A 12,384-nucleotide genomic window follows, 5' to 3' on the forward strand; every position below is an offset into this window, starting at 1 on the left:
TATTCATATTTTGCACATGTAATTTTTTGCTAATTTGTGCCACATTTGCATCAAACTAATGTAAAAGAATGCTGGTTGTCCCTGATAAAAAAAAAAATGTAAATAACGTTTTTTCTGTTTTGTTTTGCTTGTCTTTATTTATTGTAGGAAAATATACCAACAGCCTACTTATATTGACTGTGTAATCTTTATTTGCCATCCATAATCAATGATTTATCTGGTTCTTCTCCGATACAACATTTAGAGACAATAAACAACAACTACCCTCCTCAGAAATGGAGCAGTGGGGTAAGATATCATGCTCATGCACGACGGTAAATAAGTAATGGCCATTAAACTGTGATCTCTCTTTCTGTCTGTGTCTTGTCTCCTAATCCTCCACACGACTAACGACAATACAGAAATGTGGTAAACTACACAGATTTAGCAGAGCACCTACAATTATAAGAACATACAACATACAGGTCAACATATTAAGACGTAATAAATAATGAATAGACAAACATAAATATTCCGTAGGTGTTCAGTCTGTTGGGTTCATTGGTGTTTTTTGTTAATCTAATAAGAAACCTGAGGATTATCAAATTTACCTTGCTACAGATGAGTCCAGGTGGGTCATCAGTCATTTCCATCGCGTTTACAGACATGAAGAGCCAGCAGTACAACACTGACAGCGGCAGGAAGGCAACATGTGACAACCCGCGGACCGTGAGAGCCATTTCTTGAAGGACACCTCTGAGCCTGGCACCAAAAAGTTTCTCTCTGACGCACACCTTCTGCTCCAAGGTTATCTCACACAGTAATCTGTAAGGCAACACCCTCAAAGTTTGGGATTTTGTTCCACATGCCCATCCCCCTGTTTGTTCCAAGAGCAACAACTTTCTGCCTGGTTGGTAAATCATTCAACGCAGGATCGTCCAAATGGTAAGCAATGGAGGCTGTAATGTTTTCTGCCAGGTGCTACAGTTTAATCATTCATTTTTATCCAAGTGGATGGCACAATTAAGAGAACTGTCGTAGATAATGTGTAATCTTGCCTACCAGCTGTACAGTCCGGAGTCATAAAAAACTGTGCCAGCTATGTGCCAGTGGCGCAATCAGAAATACGCAAATTCATTCCGGATCTTAAATGGCTGCATTTCCTTGACAACTAGGTGCCTCTAAGAATAACTAGTTTATTTTATAACATATGGCTGTACCCCTGGGAGTAAACTGACCAACATAGTGTGCATTACCTTAACCAAGTTTTGTGACCAATTATGATTCATTTATAACCTGATAAATGACATTATGAAGTCTTCACTCAGTGAAAACTCTATAGACACTAATCTTAAATCTTAATCTTTATGAAGCAGGAAAAGCCCTTTTACAAGCGTGTGCTGGTCAAAACAAGCAGCAGCACAATTAACGGGGTTGCAGAAATTTAAAAAAGAAACAATTTACAATAAAAATAATACATTACAGGATTTTTTGCAAGGCATCAACACCTGGGATCAAATGGGGGCTATATGAGTATCATAACATCTACAGCCAGATGTGCCTGTCTCCAAGTCATTTACAATAATTTAAAATACATTCAAGCAGACCAGCTCCCAAAGATTTAGGTGATTTTTCAACTGATTCCAAACAGAGGGACCAGTTCCAACTAAACCTCATGTGTGTGTCAAAATAATGTTGTGTCCCAGTTTACTATAACTTACAATTGACTTCCTTATTAATCCTGTCAAGCAGGTCTATCAATGATTATTAGAATAAATGGGTCTTGCCAATGTTGTGAAGAAACAGGTTTCACAGAGGTTATTATAACATCCACCCAGGAAGATGCCAAGAAATCGGATATCACTGTTAGGAGAACATGTTTCCCTTCATTAGTTTCTTGTCATTTCAGTAACTATACATGAATCATTTTCTTTATAAAAAGCATTAATTCATTATTTACCATTAACTCAAATGTTCAATGTTCTGTTCATGTAACATGAAGTCTGAAGACACTGAATAAGTATTTTTACAAGGGGCCATCAAATTTGTATCACACTCCTGACAAGATATGAACAGTTTAACAGTTTAAAGTTAGTTTGCATAACGTCAACCGTTAAACACAGTAATAGGATGACAGGAATTAAATAAGATCAGGGAAAGTACCACTATCATGGTTTTGTTGCTTTAATGCTCTGAGATTTTGAGGTAACTTCTGTATGCTGTTTTTGCCGTTGATAACATTTGAATAATACTGGTTTTTCTCCCTCTGGGACACACTGCAAATTCCTTCAGCTAAGACATATTTGTATTATAATTGCAGCTACCATTTAGGTACAGTAACATTTTCTGAATGAAGATGTGCAGTATGCCTGGGGGGGGGGGGGGGGGGATAACACTGATTGATTGATAATTTGTTATGGAATATAGGAGGTAGTATATTTGCTGTTGTTTAGTTGAAGACAGCTACAGTCTCATATAAGACTTGTAATGGTTAAATCTAACAGGATAAACATGAAAAGCTGAGGTGAAATTATTATTCATAAACTAATTAAACAGTCAAATACAATTCAGTACAAGTCACTTCATCTTTTCACTCTAACACTGGAAATCCTTGGACAGCCTTGGTTTTGGCTCAACATCAAAATCCTACACACATTTGCAAGTTTGTGTCAACAACAGTGAGACATTTTGTCGCCTGTGCTGTCAAAACACTTTCAAACATAAATGCACTCATAAGGGCATATTTGCAACCATATTTTCATGGCGGTTAGCATATTTACAGAGATAAGGACAGGTGTTCGCTGTGGCTTCAGTCACGAAAGCGGCATAAAGACCAGCCTTTGTTAGCAGATAAATGCAGCGCACAGAATGGAATATTTACCTTTTTAATATGCAAAACCAGTGGTGGTATATTTGACATGGTGGTGTCAAGTAACGTATACTTTTCACTGAGTGACTGGCTCTGGTGTGCTCACAGTGGAACACCAGCTCTCATGTCTCATGTATCATGTTTCCTGGAAAACAAAAGTCTGTCCTCATCAGACTCAAGAAATTTGAGATTAAAGCTGCTCTGCTCTCCATAGTGACCCGTGGAGAGGCTCGTGCTCTTGTACAGATCCTGACATCACTGTCTGTGTCGATGTGACACTCAGCCCTTGCTTTTTCTTTCCTTGCACCTGAGGCAGCAATGTCTGTAGTCTGTGGGCTAGCTGCCGTGCCAGCCATACTGACATCACTTTCGACAGGAGTCTGGGCCAACAGCGCCACCTAAATTTACCAGTTTTTGTCTGTCTTGTCATCCCTCCCAGCTCTTGTATTAAACCCCTGAAATCCTGAGGTAAGCAGTATCGAGGGACACCTCTGAAGGCCTTTGGGATGTCCTTGTTGTGGCCAAGGCCCTGGAAGTAGACAAAGGCAACTCCTTGATCTTTGCACTCCTGCAGCGTCCCCTCCAGGCAGGCCAGAGTAGCTGTAAACACTGGTGCTATCACTGCAGAGGGTTTGTTCTGAGAGTACACGTCATAATCATCACATAATTTAACACAATCTGTCTTTCCTTTTTTACATTTTCTTCTTCCATTTAGTTTCGAATCCTCTTCCACCTCTTCTCTGACTTTTGCTTTGCTGTCTTCTTCCTTCTTTCTATCATTCTTGCCTGTGTTTGACCTCTCCTCCCTCCACTTCTCATAGGTCTGCTTGGCTTCAGGACTCCAAATAATCAACACTTTTCCTTGTGCCTTACGTATGACCTCCCACTGCCCATAAAGCCAGGGAAGTGGGCCCAGATCTGCCACTCCAGTCCCGGCCCCAGCCTGCCTTTGTGAGCTTTGGGCACAAAGCGCCATGTGCACTGTAGCACTGAGCTCTTCCTGCAGGACGGAGGCCAGTGCGCACACAGCAGCGGCATGTGCCGACTGCTCTGATGAGCACACCAGCAACACAGGCTTCTGGATGTAAAGCCAACCTAGAGACATGGAGGAGAGGGGAGAATAGATTCTTTATGAATTATTTGCTAAAATTCAATTGTTCTTGTGAGATCGTTAATTTAGCACAGTTGCCATTAGTCTACCATAAATCAAAATAACCTAATTGAGGTGATACAATAGTGGAACCCAAGGTATTTGAAAGCTGAAGATGGAATACATGCAAGTACTGAGAGAGACAATCAATGCTTATTCAAATGAAAAAAACAGTGCTATGAACTAGAATTTAATGAGACAACTGAACTGACCCGCCGCTCCACTCTTAGTAAGACGGTGGATGAAAATTCCCAGGAATGTAACAAAGACCACAAAACACAAACATGCTACTGCATACATCCCGTATCTGTAGTGCGTGTCTGCAAAAACAAAGAAAAGGCAGTGGCTCTATTTACTTTGTAGGAGGCATTTGCATGAATGCATGCATGCATCAACTGATAGGATATATGAGTGTGTATCAAAGTATACTCACAGTCTGGACACAGAATTCTTGTTCCAAGGCGTGCGGGATCTGACTGCCACACCTGCAGAAATAATGCGAATAAGAGGGAAAAAAAGGAATGCACAATGCCCAAAAATTCTTTCTCAGACTTGCATGATTTTATTTTATGACATGAACCTTACCTGCACACATTGCTTCTCTGCAGGATAGGGAAGAGGCACACTTAGTCTTGTAATGTCACTAGTATTCCCTTTCTGTAAAATATATACAAGTCACAAAAGCTTGTAGCATTCAAATTCATCAAATTACCAGTTTCTGTGACTCATAGTCTTCACAAACACATACATGTACTCACCATTCCTACTGAATACACTTGTGCTGTGGGTGTACACCCCCTCTCATTAAGGAGACAGAGTTGAGCTGAGAATATTGCTGGGACAGAGGATGTGAGATAAACAGACACACTCTGCTTGTCCAGTCCAATATAAACCTCCCATGAAGACCTATCTGTGAGGGAGGGGAGGTGAGTGAGAAGTTCAGACTTGTCAAAGCTGTAAGAAAGATAAACACAATTTGAAATTCTGTTGGACTCACCAGCTGTGAAGGGGCAGTAGAGGTGATGACTGCCTTGTAGAGAAAGCTGCAAAGATGAAACAGTGTAAGTCTGCAACTTAACAGTAGGCAATTGACACATATGTATTTCCATGCACTCACATCTGGCTTATTCTCACCTGCACACACATCTGAGGGTGTGTGTCCACTACAGATGTGTTATATTTCTGTTGGGGAGACACAATGGATGTTTGATCATTTGTTCAAATTTGGAATCATATCACCGGTACCACCAAACATTCTGCCAAACTTACCAGGTTGTTGTCTTCATCATCCTCCCCGTTCAGTGTGGAGTTGAGTACAGGTGTGCAGAGGTGTTCGTATTGCTTCCAACAGAGGGAGGCAGAGATCTTTTGGTAGATGCCTGAACACAATGAGCTCCAAGTAATACTTGACTGTTCCAGCGTGAGCGTAGAAGAGGCCCAAACATCTTGGACATCTGTCAAGGGATGAGGATGCAGATGTTTACAATACCATGACTATTACAGTACAATAAAGGTAAATGGAATTTTAAATATGCACTTTAAAGAACAAACAAATATGCTATGTTTGTTTGGTAATAATTTCAGTGATGGGGAAAGGAAGTAGATCTATTGAGAACAGCACACAAGAGGTCTGTGGATTATGTAGTAAGAGAAGATAAGATGTATCTTTATTGATTCCCCTTTGGAGAAATTCAAATTTGCTATTGAGTTGTTTTTTTTTTTCAAGTACCACTAAGTTTCCTCCACCTGTATGTTTCACAACATTGATACATTAAAACCAAAATTATACAAGAGTCATGCTTTTAAACCCCCATTTTGAATGTAATGACATATGAAATAAGTAACACTTACTTATTGTCCGGTATCTGTCCGTTTTTTTTTAAACCCGTTTCAGTAGAATAAGACTTCACTTTGTGTAACTGACTGTTTTCTTCACTTTTTTTCTTATTGTATTGTTATGTAGCTGTTTTATATGTTTGAAAAAGCAAATAAAAATATGTTAAAAAAACAAAAAACAAAACTATCTGTATTGCTACTTTAGATACCACTGGCTGTGGGTAAATATGCAATTTTGTAATTTGTGTGGCCTGACCTTTTATGGAAATAAGAAATTATTTTAATTTGAAAGACTGTCTCAGAAAAAAAACTGATGGTGATGTCTTATTTAAACACTGGTGCTCTGTACTGTATATACTGTATAACAGTGCTCCTTATGCCTATCTGGAAATCTAGCAATGTGAAAAGACACTATAGTTAATACACTGGTTTACAGTACAAATCATATAAGTTCACTTTTACAAAAGCTGTTGATGTACAGTGATCCCTGTGATCAGCAGGACAGCTTTGAGGCATTAAAGTGTACCTCATGAAAGAGTTTTAAGCTAATTTCTTGCTCTTTCTTCCCAAAGCTGGTAAATGAGTCAAATTGAAAAAGCTCTTGATTCAAGGTTTGAGTCACTGCAATAAAAAGGCCAATTTTAATGTGTTTCCTTTAATGTCTCAAACACAACATGATGGATGACAGATGTGGCCAGATACGTCATCAGGCCTGTTTGCAGGACTGGAAACATCCCACACTGCCAAATCCACCACTCAATCAGTCATCATTTTAAATGCCTCTAAGTCACACGCAGTGACTGTATTTTGTGTTAGAAATGGACACAGAAGGTGGTGGTGGGCCAAAAAAAAAGGATACCTTAAACAAACAAAAAAACAAAAAAAACAAAAAATGGACACAGAAAGAAATGACATACTATGACAAGACATAGATGTACCATTAGGAAGGTTTTTTTGTTTTCTGGTCCTGTGAAAGACTCTAAAACATTACTCAGATGAAAGGGAATACCCCTGGTTTGTAGTTCTGAATCATAATAAAGAGGAACTCAGTTGCCAATTACTAAATTACACAGTAGCAAAATAAAAATTCCCTCTAAAAAGAGCTCAGACTGACATGAATCATCTGTCATTGCTCACCTGTGAGATTTTCATTTTCAAATAAGCACTTTGTGTGTCGCCTGGCATCGATGTGGGTGTAATATGCCTGTGAAAACAAGCAAGACAGACATGTATAAACCGGTGCAACAAAACAAGATAATTATTGGCCAGTATCAAAAAACATTGAGCTGAAACATACCTGCACGCACAAACAGGGCAGCAGGTAAGACATGTTAAAAACAGTTGATCGAGACTGAGATGGATCAATCTGAAAAGATACAAATACATTGCAGAAATTTTTTTTAAAGCAAATGTGGATACATGCAGATAAATAAATGTGCCACTGATACTTACAGTAACTTGAAGGGAATCTGTGCCACCTAAGCAACTGTTCCCGTTTTTGTAACACCATCTGGTGTACACTTTTCTTTCTCCAGGTCCCATAGTTACATTGATGACTTTAGACGACGAGTTCACAGACAGTTGAAATTCTGGTTGGTCTTGCACACAAAAAAATAGCAACAGGATATGAGTACTGATGCTGACAACTCAAATACACAGACAGGTGACACGTTTACGTAAAAACCTGAAGAAGTAGGTTCAAGTAGTAGAAACAAAATAAATGCACATGCTTCCATACAGATGCATTTTCTTGGCAACGTTTGGGTCCACTTGTCTCCCTAAAAGCTTACTATAAATCAATACAAAGTTCATCCCGAGGGATCACAGTTCTTTACTTGTGCAAGTGGTTTAGTCCAGGGTAACAATACAGGCTGTAGAAGCTAAGCCAATGCTTTAAGCTACTGAGGCATTTCAACAGGAAACTTCTTGACACGCTTTGATTTTGCATAACGGATGAATGAGAGTCCAGTTGCTTTTTCGTATAGATGCAAACAATTCCATTTATTTGACATCTTATGCTTTAAGTCATACATTATCTCTGGTGTACATATCCGCATGAAGCATACCGTGCGCAGCGCAGCACAGCGCAGAGAAGCGCAGAGAAGCGGTCAAAAACTGTTTTCCCTCTTCCGGTTGGAAAACACCTGACGAGCCCCCAAAAGGTTACACATTATATAGGCTGACCCGCCAATCATAATCAGACCATGACACACAAGACAATTAACATCAAATCTGCTCTTACACAGGCCATGAGGAGTATTTTATATTATGCTACTACCTTCACAGTCACCAAATCTGATCCTAAAAAAGACACATGGAATATTGTGGGCAGTCTTGTTGGAGAGTATTTTCCACCACCATCATCAACACACCAGATGAGGGAATATCTTTAGGGAAAGTGGTATTTGCTCCCTCCAGTAGAGTTTAGATACTTGTAGAATCTAAGCAAAGGTGTATTACATTACAAAGACACATTTCCTTCTAGGAGTTACCCATCAGAGAAACCATATGTCAGATAGGACTGAGGAAGAATGTGTCAAAAAGACAAAAGATAAAGGACAGCAGACAAAAGGAGGATCACATGTTGCAGAAAGGACAGATGAAACCAAAGAATTAAGACATGAGGCCTGGTGCAATTAATCCTAAATTGTCCCTTGTATTGTACCTGGCACTGAGTGCACGTAGCTGTTGATGTCGCTCCCTATGCTGTAAGACACATTGACTGTACTTTTTGCAGAAGCATTGATACAGTCATGCACCAGCTCCCACTGAAAGAAGACAAAAAAAACCCCATCATCATATGTATCATCATAAACCCCATCAACGTTAGAGTCTAAAACAGGGAAGTGAATCTTACCAGGACAAAACTAGTATTGTTATGTGGGAGGTGCATTGTGTCGCCTCCTTTACACACGACTTGGTTTTCATCTGTATTTCTTTTGAGGCGCAACTATGAAAGAGAGATAATATCATCATGTTAACATCATGAGCTTTGACATTCTAAACATATATACAGACTTAGGGGAAGATGCAAAGAGAACAGATCCAACCTTTTTTTCATTTTTTCTTTTCCCCATGGTTGGCCTGATTATCTGTTTACTATTTGATGAGAAAATTTCAATCTTCGGGTCCTTATTGAAGTCTGGAAGAACGCAGAGTAATACATTTTATCAGACATGCAACAATGACAGCTTTAGAAATGATGAAATATATTAAGGACAGCATGTACAGTGGAGGAAAGTTCCGCCTGGGGGCCTGTAACTGCTGAAGGCTAGATGTCTACATTTTTTCACTGGAAAGTCCATTTTCACTGCCTGGAGGCTTCAAGTTTCTATATGACACTTGTGTAAGTTACATACTGAACCACAAATGGCACCCAAAGTTATTGTGATGTCACAAATCAAGTAAGTATAGACGCCTCAAAGACTTTCCATTTTCAGCAGATAAATGTGAAAACAGCCTCCTGCACATACGTCATTCTGCACAGTGAAGCTTAAAAACATAACTCAAAAAACGACAGGTAGGAGGGTAGTGGTACTTTAACTCAGGTAAAATATCTGAATACTTTTTCACCAAGTGGTACAGGACGACAAATAGCACTTTGCAAGTTGTAATTACCATCAGCCTTTATCCAGACACGGACAGTGACACACATATAGAAAAACCCTCCAGAGCCCGAAGACTTGACTGAAGTAAATCTCTCTTCCTTTACATCATCTGTCCAGACAGAGAAAGTCATTAGTAAAGCAAGTGGCTTCCACATGTAGTCACTGAAATGATGCCAAGGCATTTAATTAGATACAGACAACTTGAGAAAACTTGAATCAGTTAAAAACTTACCACTTTGATTTACCATCTGAAGTGAGATCAAAATAAAGAATAATACGGTTATCACAAATGTATTATCAAGCATTTATAAAACAGTCTATGAATTAACCATCATATGTTTAAAAAGAAAGGAAAAAAGTCAGATGAATTTGAAAGAAGCTGCTGTTTTTGTTTTGGGTATACTCTATCTGATCTCATTTAAATACTTACAGTGATTCTCCCCAGTTAATACAACTAGACAGTCCCATCTATGCGCATATTTTTGTAGTAAGATGCCCTAAACTCACCCGACATGTGGTTGTGGCGCACTCCAGCAGCAGTGGAGACACCACGAGTGTAAGAAATGCCAGTGCGGTATCAAGACGCATCTTCTCCATCTAAAACGCATTTAAATGAGGAAAATACTTATTTCTCTCTTAAGTCTATTAAGATGGTTTCTGCTGGTTAAACTTGTGAGGAGATTCTTCAAACATTTCCCCCGTGTTCAGCTGTCAATGCCTGGGGACCCGACAGATCAAAACTGCTTGTTCAGTTGCCAGGTACCCCAAACTAAACATGACCAAAACATGTGGGCGTTTGGAAGAAAAAGCGCGTCGGCATGAATACTCGCTTCCACCTCAGCACCGCCCTCACAGCAGCAGGAAGGAGAGAAACGCGTCTTGAATCAAATTGTTTTTTCCTTTACTGTCACACGTGTGTCAAAGTCCATCCAAACAGGAAATGGTAGTCCCACAGGAAGGTGTGGCTGATGGGTCATACCCATAAGTAGGATAGAGGCTATATTAACCCTTACATACTGTTCAGGGTCAAATTTGACCCATTTATGCATTTATTTTAACCAGACTTTTCCTAATGTGACCCATAGTTGACAAAAAAGGAAATAAAATGCACCTTTTTTCATTTTTTTTGTGCAACTCATACACATTTTTATATATTCAAATGTACAAAAAATGAACAAATCAGCATTCGAACATGTTGTTGTATTCACCATATTCTATAAAATAGCGATTGTGAATGTCTTTTGATGGATTCATCAATTTATTAATGAATGATGGGGAATGTATGAATGTGAATAGGTGTAGAGACTAATTAATTAGTCAGAATCAGAAAAGTATGTAAGGGTTAAAGGACACACCACTGTTCAAAGTAGATTTCAGGTGGCCTTTTTGACACTGATCAAGAGAAAATATAAAAGTGAAAACAGATCTCTGCAAAGTGATCTAAATTAGTTATAAATAAAATAAAATAAAATACATGTGTACAGTGGCTTAACCCTTACATACTGTTCAGGTCAATTTGATCCATGTTGACATTTGAAAGCAGTAAAGGTACACTAACTGACAGTTTTGCCTGAAATTGTATGACAATTACTAAAATGTTTTTGTCATTGGGACAGTGGGGACTTTGAACTGCATACAAAGTGCTGATAGTGTGGCAGCACCTCCACCTGTACCCTCCCTGCTCTCTGAAAGATACATGGAGAATTAATCACTACTTTGTTAATAACTGAAAAGGTATTTATAATACAGACTAATTATGAATCAATACTTGACACGGTCCATACTGTGAAGGGGTCAGTATATGAACAGTATGGATTAATAGGATATAACTAAATCATAGAAGTCACATAATTAGCTAAATGAATGTTGTTTCAAATACACAAGGGCACAAAGTAGAACAAGTTACAAAAACAGAACAAGTGATAATGATACAAATCCTGCTGGACAAAAGCCACAGCTGTAGTCCTAAAAAACTGGGCAACTGGACAATGAGGAGACTAGCGAGAGATGCCAAGAGACCTGTGAGCTGCCCAGGATGCAGCTTTATGGGAGAATGGAAAAGAAACATCTTTTCATCATCTGGGCTACAGACAGGATGCACACATGGGAAAACAAAGGGAAATCAGCAGTCAGCAGAAAAACCCAAGATATGTTTACCAGTAAAGAAAATGAACCCAAGCACAAAGCAAAAGCTATCACTTAAAAACAGGATGTTCATATCCTGGAGTGCAGAGGAAGATTCCTCATATCAGTCCAATCAACAACAATTTGACTGGACTTGAAAGTGCTTTTGACTCACAATTCCCATGAAAACTTTTTTTTCCCTAAAGGATGATAACAAGGAGTCACAATATTATGATTTACTGAGCTGAAAGAAACTTATCACGTATTCCAGGCTGTAAGTGTTGCCAAAAGTGCATTTAACAGAAGGCTATTGTGCATGTTTTGACAAGTTTTTAAAAACCTACTTTGACTTAAATGTTGTAAAAGAATAAAACATGAAAACCTCTAAGGGGAGTGAATACCTTTTAATAGGCACTGTACACTTAATTTACATTTCTTAATGTTCTGAGGGTTTAGAGGTAAACAGTAAGTACCAAGTATTAAACTTAAGTACACTTTTGAGGTACTTGAGTAGTTTATTCTTTACTTTATTCTCCACTATGTAACTGGGGAAGCTGCTTTTGACTTTGTTACATTTATCTGACAGGTACATGCTGTATGAATACAAAAAGTACAATTTCTGCACTCATTTTAATCACATTATAGACTTTTATCAGACACCTAAATGTCTTTTAAATGTGTTTGCCTTGAATGCCTGAGAAGGATCTGTCATAGAATGATTGTGTTTAGATAGACTGTGAAAGTCTGAAGCGATAAGTAGTGTGCAAAGCCTAGAGAGAGGAAGTTAATTTTGTGTATTTTCGTGTTATTTCCTTTGC

At 38.7% G+C, this 12,384-nt stretch overlaps 1 protein-coding gene across 1 annotated transcript; it reads right to left on the reverse strand.

The window, feature by feature from the left end:
• Window positions 1–189: 189 nt before the first annotated feature.
• Window positions 190–10,328, reverse strand: LOC133987638 (uncharacterized). The gene is made up of 17 exons (XM_062427081.1): window positions 9,950–10,328; window positions 9,675–9,690; window positions 9,453–9,551; window positions 8,885–8,976; window positions 8,692–8,784; window positions 8,488–8,602; window positions 7,287–7,432; window positions 7,132–7,200; window positions 6,972–7,038; window positions 5,268–5,452; window positions 5,133–5,180; window positions 4,996–5,041; window positions 4,757–4,908; window positions 4,584–4,655; window positions 4,432–4,483; window positions 4,211–4,318; window positions 190–3,943 (listed from the first exon to the last, which is right to left on the reverse strand). The coding sequence occupies exons 1-17, from the start codon at window positions 10,037–10,039 to the stop codon at window positions 3,039–3,041; spliced, it is 2,355 nt and encodes a 784-aa protein (XP_062283065.1). The 5' UTR covers window positions 10,040–10,328; the 3' UTR covers window positions 190–3,038.
• Window positions 10,329–12,384: the final 2,056 nt, after the last annotated feature.

Source organism: Scomber scombrus, chromosome 10 (genome assembly GCF_963691925.1).
Source record: "Scomber scombrus chromosome 10, fScoSco1.1, whole genome shotgun sequence".
NCBI lineage: Eukaryota > Metazoa > Chordata > Actinopteri > Scombriformes > Scombridae > Scomber > Scomber scombrus.